The 15,750-nt window shown below is 39.6% G+C and overlaps 1 protein-coding gene across 2 annotated transcripts in view; it reads left to right on the top strand.

The window, feature by feature from the left end:
• NELFCD (negative elongation factor complex member C/D) overlaps positions 1 to 15,750 on the top strand; it is an 18,946-nt gene that overhangs the window by 514 nt on the left and 2,682 nt on the right. Inside the window, exons 2-11 of one of the 2 annotated variants that reach the window (XM_016190875.2) lie at positions 1,225 to 1,343; positions 1,844 to 1,953; positions 2,792 to 2,901; positions 4,301 to 4,408; positions 5,733 to 5,885; positions 6,071 to 6,201; positions 7,861 to 8,026; positions 8,445 to 8,579; positions 8,971 to 9,110; positions 15,128 to 15,242. In XM_016190875.2, coding sequence (XP_016046361.1) covers positions 1,225 to 1,343; positions 1,844 to 1,953; positions 2,792 to 2,901; positions 4,301 to 4,408; positions 5,733 to 5,885; positions 6,071 to 6,201; positions 7,861 to 8,026; positions 8,445 to 8,579; positions 8,971 to 9,110; positions 15,128 to 15,242 — 1,287 coding nt within the window. The remainder of the gene's footprint in view (positions 1 to 1,224; positions 1,344 to 1,843; positions 1,954 to 2,791; positions 2,902 to 4,300; positions 4,409 to 5,732; positions 5,886 to 6,070; positions 6,202 to 7,860; positions 8,027 to 8,444; positions 8,580 to 8,970; positions 9,111 to 15,127; positions 15,243 to 15,750) is intronic. The other variant, XM_007529233.3, reaches the window with a different exon arrangement.

Below are 15,750 nucleotides of genomic sequence, written 5' to 3'. Positions count from 1 at the left end.
ACAAACAAAAAGTAAAATTGTTTTTAAATTTATTTATTTATAAAATGGAAACACTGACAAGACCATAGGATAAGAGGGGCATAATTCCCACCACCAGAGCTCCGTATCTCATCCCCTCTTCCTGATAGCTTTCCTATTCTTTAACCCTCTGTATGGAGTATGGACCCAGGGTCATTATGGGGTGCAGAAGGTGGAAGGCCTGGCTTCTGTAATTGCTTCCCTGCTGAACATGGGTGTTGACAGGTTGATCCATACTTCCAGCCTGCCTCTCTCTTTTCTAGTGGGGCAGGGCTTTGAAGAAACAGAGCTCCAGGACACATTGGTGGGTTCATCTGTCCAGGGAAGTCTGGTTGGCATCATGGTAGCATCTGGAATCTGGTGGCTGAAAAAGAGTTAACATATAAAGCCATACAAATTGTTGATTAATCATGAACCTAAAGGCTGGAATGTTGCAGAAGATGATTTGGGGTCTCCATTTTGGAAATAGCTAGTTGGTCTATTTTAGTTATATTCCAAAGGGCCCATGACTTTTTTGTTTGTTTGTTTTGTTTTTTTAGTTTTTGCCACTAGAAGTCCATTGCACCACAGAGCCACCTGAATTTATTAGTTTTTGCTTGAGCCTGACATCTGATATGCAGGTGGACCCAAGTTATTGTCTGGGGAGATGATGTCATGGCTGGAAAAAAGACCAGAAAGCTGGATCAGGGAAGAGAGTAGCTCCCAAATATGGGAAAGGTGTATAAATATTGTTGACTGTAAACCCTATCAATTTGATCTGATCTGGGGCCCATATTCAACATAGGAGTCTATGTAACCTCTACATCCCTGTAGGTCCGAACTTGTATTCTGTGGCCACGAGTAGGAACATTCCAAGTTGCACCACTTTCAGGACCCATCTTCTTCAGGTGGTAGATAGAATATGCTATCCAAGCCCCCTTCAGAAGATGGAACATTCTCTACCACTGTTGATCCACATTGAGGGCAAGGTCCTATAGGGGCCCCCAAAGGGGCCCATTATGTTGTTCCTGATGGAGATGACGAGTGATAATGGAGAGAAGGATCTATTCGAGGTCTAGGGTCTGGCCTACTTCTTAAGATTGTTGAGAAAGTCAAATGAAATAATGTGTAAAGGCCACTTTTGAAAAAGATACCTTATTATACAGATTTAAAAGGAGATTCCAGGATATCTGTGTTAATGCAAACTGGCATCGCTGTTTTCACCAGCAGCAGGAGGATGACTATGGAGAAGGTGAAGATGACGCAGAGGTACAGCAAGAATGCCTACATAAATTTTCCACCCGAGATTATATAATGGAACCCTCCATCTTTAACACTCTGAAGAGGTATGCAAGAAAGATTAACTGTGTCAGGGAATAATTTAGAGAAATTTTTGTACTAGGTCCAGAAGTTGATATGTAGAACTAATAATAATGAGATGTTGGGATGGATGACCCCACACATACACTTTTAAAATATTTTTAATTGTATTATTATTATTTTTTAATTGCCACCAAGGTTATTTCTGGGGATTGGTGCCTGCATACTGAATCCACCACTTCCAGCAGCCATTTCTCCATTTATTTATTTATTTGATAAGACAAAGAGAAATTGAGGGGGGTAGATAAAGAGGGAGAGAGACAGACACCTGCATTTCTTGCTCAAACCTTGATCCTTGTGCATGCTAATGTGTGTACTCAACCAGATGTGTCATTGCCCAGGCCCCAGCTTTATACATCTTAATGATCTACTTCTCTTCTTCCTTACCTCCCTCATTATAACCTGTCCATATGCTGTCTACATTCATGTGATTTTCATAACTTGTTTTTTTTTTTACTTTTTGTAGGTATTTTCAGGCTGGAGGGTCTCCAGAGAATGTTATCCAGCTCTTATCGGAGAACTACACAGCTGTGGCCCAGACTGTGAATCTGCTGGCTGAGTGGCTCATTCAGACAGGTGCTTTGTGTAGTCCTTTGTCCAGACTATTTACCCCCTCCCTTTTTGAAATAGACATTTGGGTGATTATAATGATGATAAATTTGGAAGGTCTTGTTTATTTATTTATATAAATAAAGGTCTTTCTTTACTTAAGATTTCTTTAAGTAAGGACTGAAATTCTTACCCATCTTCATCTTCTTGATTCTTTCTTTGATTCAGTAATTGAGGTCTACAGACAGTCTGCAAATGTGATTCTCATTGAGCTGTTTTCTCTATCATGTTGTAGAATTATAGGATTATACAGTGTGTGTTCGGTATGTCATTTTTAAGAGTTCTATTATATCAAGCAGCAAATGATGGATAATTTAGGACTGGATATGATTATGGCTTTTAGCTAATATGATCAAAGGAGAGCCTTACTGTAAATTCACTGAACTGGGTACAGATGACATCATGGAGTAAGAAGTACTCTCCGGAAACTAGTTAATCCGTTGCTGTCACAGTGATTAGATATAAGTGTGTCCCTCTTGACTGGTATCTGTGCTCTTCTACTGGAGGTATGTTTCTCTACCCTTCTACCTGTCTGTCTCAGCAATTTGTTTTTGTCCTTAATGAATTTTTAAAGATGTTGCTATCCTTTCATGTAGATAAATATCCTTATGAGTTCTGTCATTGATTCCTTTTTTGTGTCTTACATTGAATAGGATTAATTAATGCTAACTTTTATAAGAGGTTCAAAATCATACACCTACAAAGTCTAAAATTTAGGTTCACAAATAGGCTTTGACCTGTCTTTTTCTAAGTTAATACATTGAATTGAGATGTCATTTTCCATCAGTTGCTTTCATTTTTTGAGGTGTGGAACCAGTGCAGGTTCAGGAAACTGTGGAAAATCACTTGAAGAGCTTGTTGATCAAGCATTTTGACCCCCGCAAAGCAGATTCTATTTTTACTGAAGAAGGAGAGGTGAGCAATTTTTTTCCTAGTTCCTAGTGTCTTTTGCTAATTTCATGTATACAGTGGTATGTGGCATGTTATGTAAGTAATGTAAGTTGGGTACTAAAATTGGGGTGTGAGAAAGATCTTGGATATAGCCAGAATTGGCCATCTATTTATTTTTAAGAAGATTTTATTTATTAATGAGAAAGATAGGAGGAGAGAGGGAAAGAACCAGACATCACTCTGGTACATGTGTTGCCGGGGACTGAACTCCAGACCTCATGCTTGAGAATCCAATAATCTATCCACTGTGCTACCTCTTGGATCACAGAATTGCCTTTAAATGCAATACGTGTAGTGATATTTTTAGTGTACAGAGACACACATAGGTGCTGAGTAAAAGAACAGAAATAGTAGATTCCTCCCATTTTAAACAAACTGGGGCCCAGGCTCTGTGACGTGTATGGTATATTTGTTAGGGTTCTCCAGGAAGCAGACACCAAGATACAATCAGATGTGCAGGAAGTTGTAGGGGATATGCCCATAGAAAGATGTGGAGTAGCAGGAGGAGGCTAGAGCCGTGGTGTAGTCTTGACTGTTTACTGCTTGAAGAAAGGAAGAGTAGGGACAAAGAATCTTAAGTGACACTACAGTTTTCAGCAAGGTTTGACATCTTCATTTGGGATCTGCAAACCACAGCCACCTGTCACTGGAGCCCCTTATCTTCTAGAACAGCCGGACTTGGGAGTGCTGTCGTGCACACTTAGTGGGTAGGAGTAGCCTGCAGGAAAGCCAGCATTGGCATGAATGGGGGATAGATTCAGAGTGCAGTCCTTGGATCAGTTAGTTACCCAGTGGGACAGCTGAGAGATAACATTTTCATGGGCACTACATTTGATGGACAAAACCACCTGCCCTACTTGAGTTTCCTTTCCCCCTCTTTTCAAGGGCATACAGCAGATTTAGTGTCAGTTAATTGTGTTCATAATAAAGTGCCCTGTACACTTGCTTCCACAGGACTCTTATAAGTCTCTAGGAAATAATTGTTTTAATATACTGCTGTATCTGGTTGGCTAGCATTTTATACAGTATTTTAATATCTATGTTCATCAGAGATAATGTTCTGTAGTTCTTTTTCTTTCTTTCTTTTTTTTTTTTTTTTTTGTATGTTCTAGTAAATAACTTTTAGTATACTCCTATGCAGAGTTAGAGTTAGATCTCCCAAAAGCTGTGAGTCGGCAGTCAGGGACTTAACTCTGTCAATAGCTGCCGCATCACCAATTCTGGAACTGCTTCCTCCTGGGGACTGCAGGGCCTGACCTAGGTGCTCACAAGGGCTCTTTCAGCTGGAATAGCTGTGGTTGTTTGTAGAACATAATCTTCACTGAAGCTGAAGATAGACCTCTTGTTTGCTGTTTGTTGGTAGACCCCAGCTTGGCTTGAACAAATGATTGCACATACCACATGGAGAGATCTTTTCTATAAATTGGCAGAAGCCCATCCAGATTGTTTGATGCTTAACTTCACTGTCAAGGTAAGAAGTATACTAGAATCAGAGAAAAGATCAAAGTATTGGGCTGGGCAATGGCACAACCCATAAAGTGCACAAGTTATCATGCTCGAAGGCCTACAGGTTACCTAGGGGTGCTTCATGAGGGATGGAGCAGGCTGCAGGTGTATTTCCTTTCCCCTTTATCTCCTCCTCTCTTGCCCAGTTTTTATCTCTATCAAAAGAAGAGCAGATAAAAGTATTGATGCAGGAGCTGGGGAGTGGGGGAGCTTGGGGGAGTAGGTCTGCACCCGATGGATAGGTAGTTACCATGCATGAGGACCCAGGCTTGATGCCTTTGTCCCCAGCTTCAAGGGTGAAGCTTCACAAGTGGTGGAGTGTGCTAAGGTGTTTCCTCTCCTTCTCACTATGACCGCCCCCCCCCCCCCCAAAGCCACCAGGAATGGTGAAATTTTACAGATACTGAGCTCTGGCAGTAACCCTAGTGACAAAAAGTAGAAATGTATTTATGAGGAGGGTTACTTCAGTTGGTTGGCCATCTATTTCCTTTTAAAGATTATGTTCTCTATTTGGGTGTAAATCTTTTTAAATTTAATGTATTTATTAATTTTTAGACTAGAGCACACTAGTCTTATATAAGTACTGAAGATTGAATCTGGACCCTCTCAGGCATGAAAGCCTTTTCCATAATTATTATGTGTCTCCCCAGCAGTATTTTTTCATTTTAATAAGTCTTAAATTAAGAAATAAAAGCAGAGATCATGCACCTGTATTTTGGGAGCAATACAGACTATGCTTTGGGATTTGGCAGTCACATACTTATAGAGTCTGGTGTGTTCTGAGAGGAATCATTTTTTTCCTGAGTGGACTCTTTTAAGAATGCCTAATCTGTGACCCAGGTGGTGAGACACTGTGAGGTCCTAAGTTCAATATCCAGCATTGCATGTTGCAGAAATTAATATCTTTTTTAAAAGAATTCTTAGAGCAGGAGAGATAGCATAGTGGTTATGCAAAAAGACTTTCATACTGGAGGCTCGAAAATCTTAGGTTGAATCCCCTGAACCACCATAAGGCAGAGCTGAGCAGTGCTCTGGTAAAAAATAAATTAATTAATTAAATTAAATTTAAAAAAGCCTTGTTGTCTTCTTCTTACATATGAAGAATCAAGGTATGGTGGTTGGCCTAGGCCACAAACATAGTTTAGTGGTGAAACAACAGGAATCAGAGTCACGGGTTGAGATGTTAGGCCAGGGCTTGCTTGTCCCACTTCACCACAATGGCAATAGCCAGCTTTGTGTGAAATATGTGGTCCTTGCCGACATTTTGTCTGTTTATTTTTGTACTGTAGCTGATTTCTGATGCAGGATACCAAGGGGAGATAACCAGTGTATCCACAGCCTGCCAGCAGTTAGAAGTGTTTTCTAGAGTACTTCGTACTTCTCTGGCTACAATTTTGGATGGAGGAGAAGAAAACCTTGAAAAAAATCTCCCTGAGTTTGCTGTAAGTTTTTTACTTTATGTATTTCAGGCTAAAAGGCGGTTGTTTTAGGTTGTACATTTTCAGACTAAAAATGTTCTTTCACATTAGAGGGAACTTCATGCAGATTTATTGGAGTTCTGACACTTGTGTACAGTTGTCATTGCTGCAAACGTGACACTCCAAACTTTCTTCCTGTAATTTTTTAGAAAATGGTGTGCCATGGGGAACACACGTACCTGTTTGCTCAGGCCATGATGTCTGTGCTGGCCCAGGAAGAACAGGGGGGCTCTGCAGTACGCAGAATTGCTCAGGAAGTTCAACGCTTCGCCCAGGAGAAGTGAGAATAAGGCTTTCTACTTACATAACCCCACTAGGGGCTCCCCACTAGCCCTTGCCCTATTGCTCCATTTCTATAACCAAGCTTTAGGTCTTCCTGTTTTGTTATATAATAAATGAACTTTCTTTTAACTAATAGGGCAGAGGAAATCAGGGTGATTTTAAATACACATAGAGAACTGGCTTCTTCAGATTTTACTTTGGGCTTAGAAAATAGATCAGCATTAGAGCACAGCGTTTACAAGCCTGAGGTCCTGAATTTAACCCCAGGTATACCGCCATATGCCTGAGCATATGAGCAGTTCTCTGACTTCTCTTTGATATATAAATTAAATCTTTTAAAAATACTTATGCTTTGATGGGATATTTTGTAAAATAGTTGATTATTGTTCAATTCACAGAATTTATGAGCCTGTCTTTTGATACATTGGGATGCACAAATAATAATACTGCTGAAATAATTTCAGTAGTCTTAATTATTGTATTTCTGTTCATATCTTAGAAAATAAACCTAGCCTTAATTTCTGCTAATAGAATCTTTTTTTTTTTTTTTCCTCCTCCAGGGTTATTGCTGGGCTCTGTGCCTGCACCATGAATCCACCGCTCCTGGAGGCCATTTTTTTCCCCCTTTTGTTGCCCTTGTTATAGCTTCCTTGTGGTTATTATTATTGCCCTTGTTGACGCAATTCGTTGTTGGATAGGACAGAGAGAAACGGAGAGAGGAGGGGAAGATAGAGAAGGGGAGAGAAAGACAGACACCCGCAGACCTGCTCACCGCCCGTGAAGCGACTCCCCTGCAGGTGGGGAGCCGGGGGCTCGAACCGGGATCCTTACGCCGGTCCCTGCGCTTTGCCACACATGCGCCCAACCCACTGCGCCACCGCCCGACCCCTGCTAATAGAATCTTAACAAGTTTTTTATTTGTTTCTAAGATTTATTTGCAGAGTAGTGCTAGAGAGAGTGAAGGAGAGAACTAGAGTGTCACTCTGGCGTATGTATTGCCAAGATTCAAACTGGGGACCTCACTCATGCAAGTCCTGCATTCTATTGCTGAACCACCTCTGCAGCCTTTTTTTTATTTTTATTTATTTATGGGATAGAGATAACCAGAAATTGAGAGGGGAAGGAGTGATAAAGAGGGAAAGTCAGAGAGACACCTGCAACACCTCTTCACCACTTGTGAAGTTTTTCCCTTGCAGGTGGGGAATGGGCTTGAACCTGGGTCCTTTGTGCATTGTAAAGTGTGCTCAACCAGGTGTGCCACCACCCAGCCCCCCCCCTTTTTTTTTAACCAAAGCACTTTTCAGCTCTGTCTTATGGTAGTGCAGGGGGTTGAACCTGGGATTTCAGAGCCTCAGGCATAAGAGTATCTTTACATAACCATTATGCTATCTACCCCAACCCTTTCTGCATCCTCTTTAAAAAGATATTTTGAAAGTACTTTAGAAAGTCAACAAGTACTTGAAGTATTATTTTCTAGTTAAATATTTTCTTTCATGGGTCAGTAAGCTATATACTGATGAAGGACAGAAATATGAAAAAGTAAAGGGATCCCAACAACTCAGGTCATTAACCATGGGGGGGGGCATGGAAGGGTGAAGAAAAGGGAGCCACCTTATTAATGATGAAATGCATTAATTTATTATTATTTTTTATTAAGAGGGCATGATGCTAGTCAGATCACACTAGCATTAGGTACAGCTGCCTCCTACCCCAGGGCTTGTCAGGCCCTTGGTGCTATGTTGTCCAAAGGAGCCTTGAATCCTGCTGATATCACTGTCCTATTCAAGATGTTCACAAGCATGGACCCACCTCCTGTTGAACTCGTGAGTTGCTTTTCAGTTTCATAGTAAAAAGGGACACCCCCATGATGACTGAAAAGGGAAGAAAGAGTGAGGGGTGTGTGTGTAGGAGAAAAATTGAGAAGGGAAAGTAAAATTGAGGAGAGAGAAAGAGACAACTGTACCACTCCTTCACTACTTGTGAAGCTTCCTTCCTTCTGATGGGGAGTGGGGACTTGAAATTGGGTCCTTGCAAATGGTAACGTGTGCTCACCTGGGTGCTCCACTTCCTCACCCACTGGAAAGGTTATTTTGAAAAAAATACTCCTTTAATCCATATCCGCAGGCACTGTACACTGAGTACAGCAGGATATAGTTAGTGAGCATGTACTCAATTCCTGTCTAAATGTACTTAACTGCCACCTTTTTCCTACATTCCTTTTCAACATGTGTTTCTCTTCAGATCCGGGTGCCCGCCTTCCTGGATCTGTTTATGCAGTCACTGTTTAAACCAGGCGCCAGGATCAACCAGGACCACAAACACAAATACATTCATATCTTGGCTTATGCGGCAAGTGTGGTTGAGACCTGGAAGAAGGTACTATTGGTTTATGAATGTTTTTAGTAAAACAAGTAATGACCTTTCTTTGGTATTCTCTGGGAATTTTGACTGTAAGACATGGTCATAACTAGTGTTAGAAACACTTTTTTACTAGTTACGCATAAAATAGTCAGATACTAAATTTCCCAAGAAAATATGTAGCACCTAGGATACCGATTCACTGTAAATGTACTGTAACTAAATGAATCTCATTTCCCAAAGTCACAGACATACCAGTTCATTGGTTTTCAGTTTCTACTGTAAGAATGTTGACTGAAGTTTGACAACTAGATTATCACTTGACTTCAGAGAGAGGGCAGGTGATTTCTGATTACCCCATCATATCTATGTGCTCTGTCAGAATTCATTGACTTTTGTGTGCTTTCAGAATAAGCGAGTGAGTATCAATAAAGATGAGCTGAAGTCTACATCAAAAGCTGTTGAAACTGTTCACAATCTGTGTTGCAATGAGAACAAAGGTGCCTCTGAACTAGTTGCAGAATTGAGTACACTGTACCAATGTATTAGGTAAGCAAAACGAAGACTTTGTTTTTAATTGGGGAAATGCTGTTTTTAAGACAGTTTTTTGTCTCAGGTACAATTTGACATCTTACCAAATTATGTTCCAACATACCTACCAAACTCACATTACCAAAGTACCATCTCCTGCCATCATAAGGCATTATGTCCCTAACACCTTTTTAATCTCCTCCCCCTCCCGCTTTTCCTATTAGTATTCTCAGATCCGCTGATATAGAAAAGAGTTAATATATCATCCTACTCTTTCCCTTTCTTACATCCCACATATAAGTGAGATCCTCAGGTCTTTCTCCTTCTGTTTTACTTCATTTAGCAGAATCCCCTCCAGGTCCTTCCATGTTGTAGCAAAAATCAAGATCTCTTAACAGCAGAGAAATTATTCCTCTGTGTATATACACCACATCTTCCTTAATCATTCCTCTGGCGTGGGCACTTGGGTTGTTCTATTCTTGGCTGTTGTCCATAGTGTTTGAATTAATATGGGTATGTATATATCTCTGGATGAGTGCTTCTTGATCTCTGGATAGATACTTAAGAGAGGAATTGCCAGAATTATATGATATGTCTGTATTAATATTTTGAGAATTCTCAGTACTGTTTTCCATAAAGACTGGACCAATTTACATTCCTATCAACAGTGCAAAGGAGTTTCTTGAGCAGGGAAGATAGCATAAATGGCTATGTAAAGAGACTCTCATGCCTGAGGCTTTGAAGTCCCAGGTTCAATCCCCCACTCTACCATAAACCAGAGCTGAGCAGTGCTTAGATTTAAAATAAATAAATAAATGAGTTTCTTTTTCTCTACATCCTCACCAGTACTTCTTGTTTCTGTCTTTGTTGATGTAGGCTTTTCTCACAGTTGTAAGGTATTTCGATGTCTTCATTTGTATTTCTCTAATAATAAGTGATAGTGACTTTTTCATGTGCCTGTTGGGTGTGTGTGTGTACTGAAATGTCTGTTTTTCTCTCCATTTCTTGAGGAGGTTGTTTGTTATTTTGCTGTTCTTTATATATCTTGATTTTTAACCCTCTGTCCAGTGTGTAGCGTGTAATTATGTTCTTCTCAGTAGGATGCCTTTTTATTGGTTATGGTTTCTATCTTTACTAGAGCACTGCTCAGCTCTGGGTATGGAAACTGGGATCTCTTGTGTGCATGCCATGTATTCTGTGACTGCAGTGTTTCCTTGTCCTGGTAGTAGTGGCTTTGTTTACAGAGTTTTTAAGATTGATATAATCACTTAGTTTGATTTTGTTTTCCTTGCTGTTGTACTTGAGTCACTGAAGGAATCTGTAAGTCTAGTAACATACATTAGTTTTGTCAGTGTTGACTTCTGTGTATTTTATGTTTCTGATTGAACATCCAAATCCGTAGTATTTACTTGATATTTGTGCATGGTGATGTTTAGTGACCCTGTTTCATTCTTCTTCATGTAGCCACCCGTTTTTCCCATTATCATTTTTTGAGCATTCTCCTTTCTCCATTTTATGTTCTTGATTTTTTTTTGTCACTAATTAACTATCAATAGATGTGAAGGATTATTTTTTTGACTGCCATTTCTGCTCCTTTGGTTTACATATCTGCTTTGACTCCAGTAATGTGCTGGTTTGATTACTATAGCCGTGTATAGCCGTGTATAATGTAAATCAGGAAGTGCGGTTCCTCCGTCCTTGTTCTTTTCCCTCAGGACTGCTTTGGCAATTCTGGTTCTTTTGTGGTTCCAGATAAGTTGTATAGTTCTTTTTGATGCTATATAAATGGCATTTATTCCTTGATTCTTTTTATTTTTTTTAAAGATTTTATTTATCTTATTAGATAGGAGGAGAGAGAGAAAGAGCCAGACATCACTCTGGTAGTACATGTGCTGCCGGGGATTGAACCTCATGAACCTCATGCTTGAGAGTCTAGTTCCTTAACCACTGCGCCACCTCCCAGACCACTTCTTTTTTTTTTTTTAACCAAAGTGCTGTTCACCTCTGGGCCTGTGGTGGTGTGGGGGGGATTGAATCTGCAACTTTATACCCTCAGGAATGATAGTCTTTTTGCATAGCAATTATGCTGTTTCTCCCCCCCACACACACCTTTGATTTCTTCTTCTGTTTTATTACTTATATAGTGAAATGCCACCAATGTTTGTTATATTAAATTTGCAGTCTACCATTGTACTATATGACTTATTTCTCTGTTTACAGAAACAGGGAGATAGCACAGTGGTTATGCAAAAGACTCTCATAACTGAGGTTCCAAGGTCTCAGCTTCAATCTCTGGTAACATAAGCTAGAGCTGAACAGTGTTTTTGCTTAATAAGATAGAGAAAAAATTTGTTAAACTTAATTCATCTGCAAATAACTATGGTTTGATTTCTTCTTTTCCATTTTGGATCTCTTCTGTTTCTTATTCTTAACTAATTGGTATGGCTAGAACTTCCAGGACAATTATGAATAATGATGAGAGTAGATATCCTTGTCTTTTTCCTGACCTTAGAGGAAAGCTCTGTTTCTCAGCATTAACTAATTAAGCCATGGGTTTGTTGTATATGGCTTTTACTAAGTTGTGGAATGTCCCTTTAGACTCTTCTCCCCCCCCCCACCTTTTTTTTTAAAAAGATTTTATTATAAATGAATGATGAATTTTATTGAAAGCTTTTTCTGCATCTGTTGAAATAATCATGAGACTAAGGGTTTTTTTTTTTTATGGTGGATTGTATTAATTGATTTGTATGTATTGAACCCACCCTTACATTCTTGGGATAAATCCCACTTCATGTGATGTATGATTTTAGTTGTTTGTAATGTTGGGACCTTGCATGCATGGTCCCTCTGCTCTGAGCCAAGTTTTTATTCTTTTTATTTCAGACTCAGACAGAGAAAAGGAAAGACACCATAGTCCTGCTTTACTATCTGTGGAGCTCTTTGATACCATCCATGGTGCTCATGATACCATTATGGTGCTTTGATACCATGGTGCTCATGGTGCTTTGATACCATCATGGTGTGTGGTGTCAGCATTCAAACCTGGGCCCTCAAGTATAGTAAAACACACACTCTAATAAGTGACCAATCTCCCAGCCCCACAGTTTGTTTTTTAATTTTTTAAATATTTATTCCCTTTTGTTGCCCTTGTTGTTTTATTGTTACAGTTATTACTGTTGTTGTTATTGATTGATGTTGTCATTGTTGGATAGGACAGAGAGAAATGGAGAGAGGAGAGGAAGACAGAGGGGAGAGAAAGATAGACACCTGCAGATCTGCTTCACCGCCTGTGAAGAGATGAAGAGATAGATTCCCCTGCAGGTGGGGAGCTGGGGTCTCGAACCGGGATCCTTACGCTGGTCCTTGTGCTTTGCGCCACTTGCACTTAACCTGTTGCTCTACCACCCAACTCCCCACAGTTTGTTTTTTTAAGAAAGCTAGCTGGCTTTCTATTTAATTATTGGGTAGACACAGTGAAATTTATAGGGAATGAAGAGATAAGGAGAAAGAAAGATAGCTTTAGCACTGCTTCACTGCTCACAGAGCTTAGCTCCTGCAGGTAGAGACTGGGGGCTTGAGCCCAGATCCTTGTGCATACTAACATGTGCATTCAACCAGATGCACCACTGCCCAGTCCCCCACAGACATATTAATGTAAAGTTGAGCCTGGTTTGTTAAGATTTGGTGTGTGTGTGTGAGGGGGGAAATCTTAGCATCTGTGTTTATCAGTGGTATTGACCTCCTTGTTTTGTATAATCTGTTAGCTTTTGGTGTTAGGGTAATGTTAGCTTCATAGAAAGTGTTTTGGAGTATTGCTTTATCTTAATTTTGGGGGAAGAGCTTGAAAAGGATAGGCAATGGGTTGTAGAGGTTTTAATAGAACACATTGGTGAAACCATCTAGTTTTGGATTTTTGACTTAACAGAGACTTTCTGATTACTGTTTTAATTATCTTGCTTGTAATTGGTTCTTTTTGTGTTTTCTGTGTCTTCCTGATTCAGTTTTACAATGTATAATTCTAAGAAAATTTATTCATCTTACCTAGAGTCTCCAGCTTAGTGGTATATAGTTGTCCATACTAATCTCTCTTGACCCCTTTTATTTCTGTGGTATCTGTTAAGATCTTTTCCTCTTTTTTTTCTGATCCTATTCATTAGAGTCTCTCTCAACTAAACGGCTTGCTAATATTTTGTAAGTTTTGTTTATCCTTTCAGACAGCCAGCTCTTCATCTTGTATTTTTCAATTCATTTTTAATCTTTTTTTACTTCCCTCCTACAAACTTTAGTTTTCCTTTGTTCTTTTTGTTTCCTTCAGATGTGGGGTTAGATTATTTATTTGAGCTCTTGTTTCCTGATGTGGGCTTATATTGCTGTAAACTTCCCTCTTAGCACTGTGTCCTGTACATTCTTATAGCTTGTGTCTTTATTTTCATTTGTTTCTAGGAATTTTTAAATTTCCTTTTCAGTTTTCTCCTTGACCTAAATAACTTATATTTGGTAGCATGTAATTAAGTGTCCACATATTTGAGGTTCCCCCAGTTTCCTTTTCCTGCTTGATTGATTACTAGCTAAATTCCACTGTGATCTGAGAAGATCCTTAATATGATTCCAGTATTCCTGAATTTATCAGTGCTAGTCTGGGACCCAACTGTCATTCTGTGTTTGAGAAAGTTCTGTGTGCAGTAGAGAAGAATGTGTATTCAGCTGTTTGGGGAGTGAAGAACTCTGTGTCTATTAGGTCCAACCTGTCGATCTTGTTAAGCTCTTGTTTCCTTATTAGTTTTTATCTAGTTAATCAAAATGAAACCTTTCTAAATTTTATCCTTTGGGAGAAGTTAGCTTGAAGTTTCATGTTGCAAGCTCATTAAATAAAAGCTTCAAAGATAATTTTTCATCTTATTTATTGTTTCCTTTTTAAATGTAGAAAACTTGAAAATGCTTCAGAAGCATGAGTAATTTTCAGACGTTTGTTTGCCTAAAGTCTGTTCACAAGGTAAACTAAGAAAAAGCAAGACAGGGCCAGGTAGTGGCACACCTAGTTAAGCACACACATTACAGTGTGCAAGGACCTGGGTTCAAACCCCTGGTCCCCACCTGCAAGGGGAAACCTTCATAGGTGGTGAAGCAGATCTGCAGGTGTCCTCTCTGTCTCTCTACCTCTCTATCTCCCCTTCCTCTCTCAATTTCTCTGTCTCTATCCAATAATAAAAAATAATAATAAAAAGAAAAAGGAAGACTATTGAGTATTACAAAAATTGATTTGAAGAAAAGGGTCTACTTACAGTAAGAGACTAACAAAGTGTTATTTAGAGAGAAATGGTTCACAATTATGCCATCTATATACATCAAAACTCACTGAAAACCTTTAAAAATTAGATACTTTAATTTTTTCCATGTTAATTTGTATGAGGGACAAATAAAGGGTTTGCTATATAAAAGTAAACTTTAACCCACTTTTTCCAACCTCACTGAGTGCTTTGTTTTAATGGTCTTTTCCTTTTAAACCAGTAAAGTAGCTGGAGGGTCAACTATGAATTGAATTTGTATTCTCAAACTGCACATTTGGACAGAATGCTGATGATGACTAATAAGTGTCTCCCTAGAAGTTCATTTATTAAAAGATTTATTCACTTATTTTGTGAGAGAGACCAGAGCATCAGCCTTAGTTATATGTGGTGCCAGGGATTGAGCCTGCTATCTCCCACTTGAAATGTATGTGTTCTACCTGGTGAGCCACCTTCCTAAACAGGTAGCAATATATTTTAAAAATGAATTGATGGGACAGCCTGGGAGGTGGTACAGTGGATAAAGTGTTGGACTCTCATGAATAAGGTCCCAAGTTTGAGCCTGGCATCACATGTGCCAGAGTGTGATGCTCTGATTCTTTCATCTCTCCTCTCTCTTATTAACAAATCTTTTTTTAAATGAATTGATAGCATAGATCAAGTTGTTTCTTTAAACCTTCCCATAATACTTAATGTTCGTGTTCTTGTAAAAACTATTTAAAGGAAACATTCTACCTTATTTATCCATAGGTTTCCAGTGGTAGCAATGGGGGTGCTGAAGTGGGTGGATTGGACTGTCTCAGAACCACGATACTTCCAGCTGCAGACTGACCACACCCCAGTGCACCTGGCATTACTGGATGAGGTAGGAGTCTGTCTGCAGGGCTATTTCTGCTGTCTTCTGTATCTGGGTTTACACTGCTTTTTGCGTCTGTTTTCTAGAACACCTAGTTTAGATGATACTCTTTTCAAAACTATTTCAGGGACTTGGGTATAATACATTCAGTGTATATTACCATGCACAAATACCTGGGTTCAGGTTCCCAGTCCCCACCTGCAAAAGGTAAGCTTCATGAGCAGTGGAGCAGTGCTGCAGCTGTCTCTCCTTTTCTGTTTCTCCCCTTCTCTCTTTTATTTTTGCATCCAGAGTTATCCATGGGGCTACAAATCAACTGCTCTTGGAGGCCATTTTTCACATTTTGTTGCCCTTGTTGCTGGATAGGACAAAGAGAAATAGAGAGAGGAGGGGAAGAAGGGGAGGAAAAGATAGACACCTGCAGACTTGCTTCACACTGAAGCGCACCACCCCCAAACAGGTGGGGAGCCGGGAGCTTGAACCAGGATCCTTACGCTGGTCCTTGTGCTTAACCCAC

The sequence above is a fragment of the Erinaceus europaeus genome, chromosome 1 (assembly GCF_950295315.1).
Source record: "Erinaceus europaeus chromosome 1, mEriEur2.1, whole genome shotgun sequence".
NCBI lineage: Eukaryota > Metazoa > Chordata > Mammalia > Eulipotyphla > Erinaceidae > Erinaceus > Erinaceus europaeus.
This window is presented reverse-complemented; position numbering and strand designations above follow the sequence as displayed.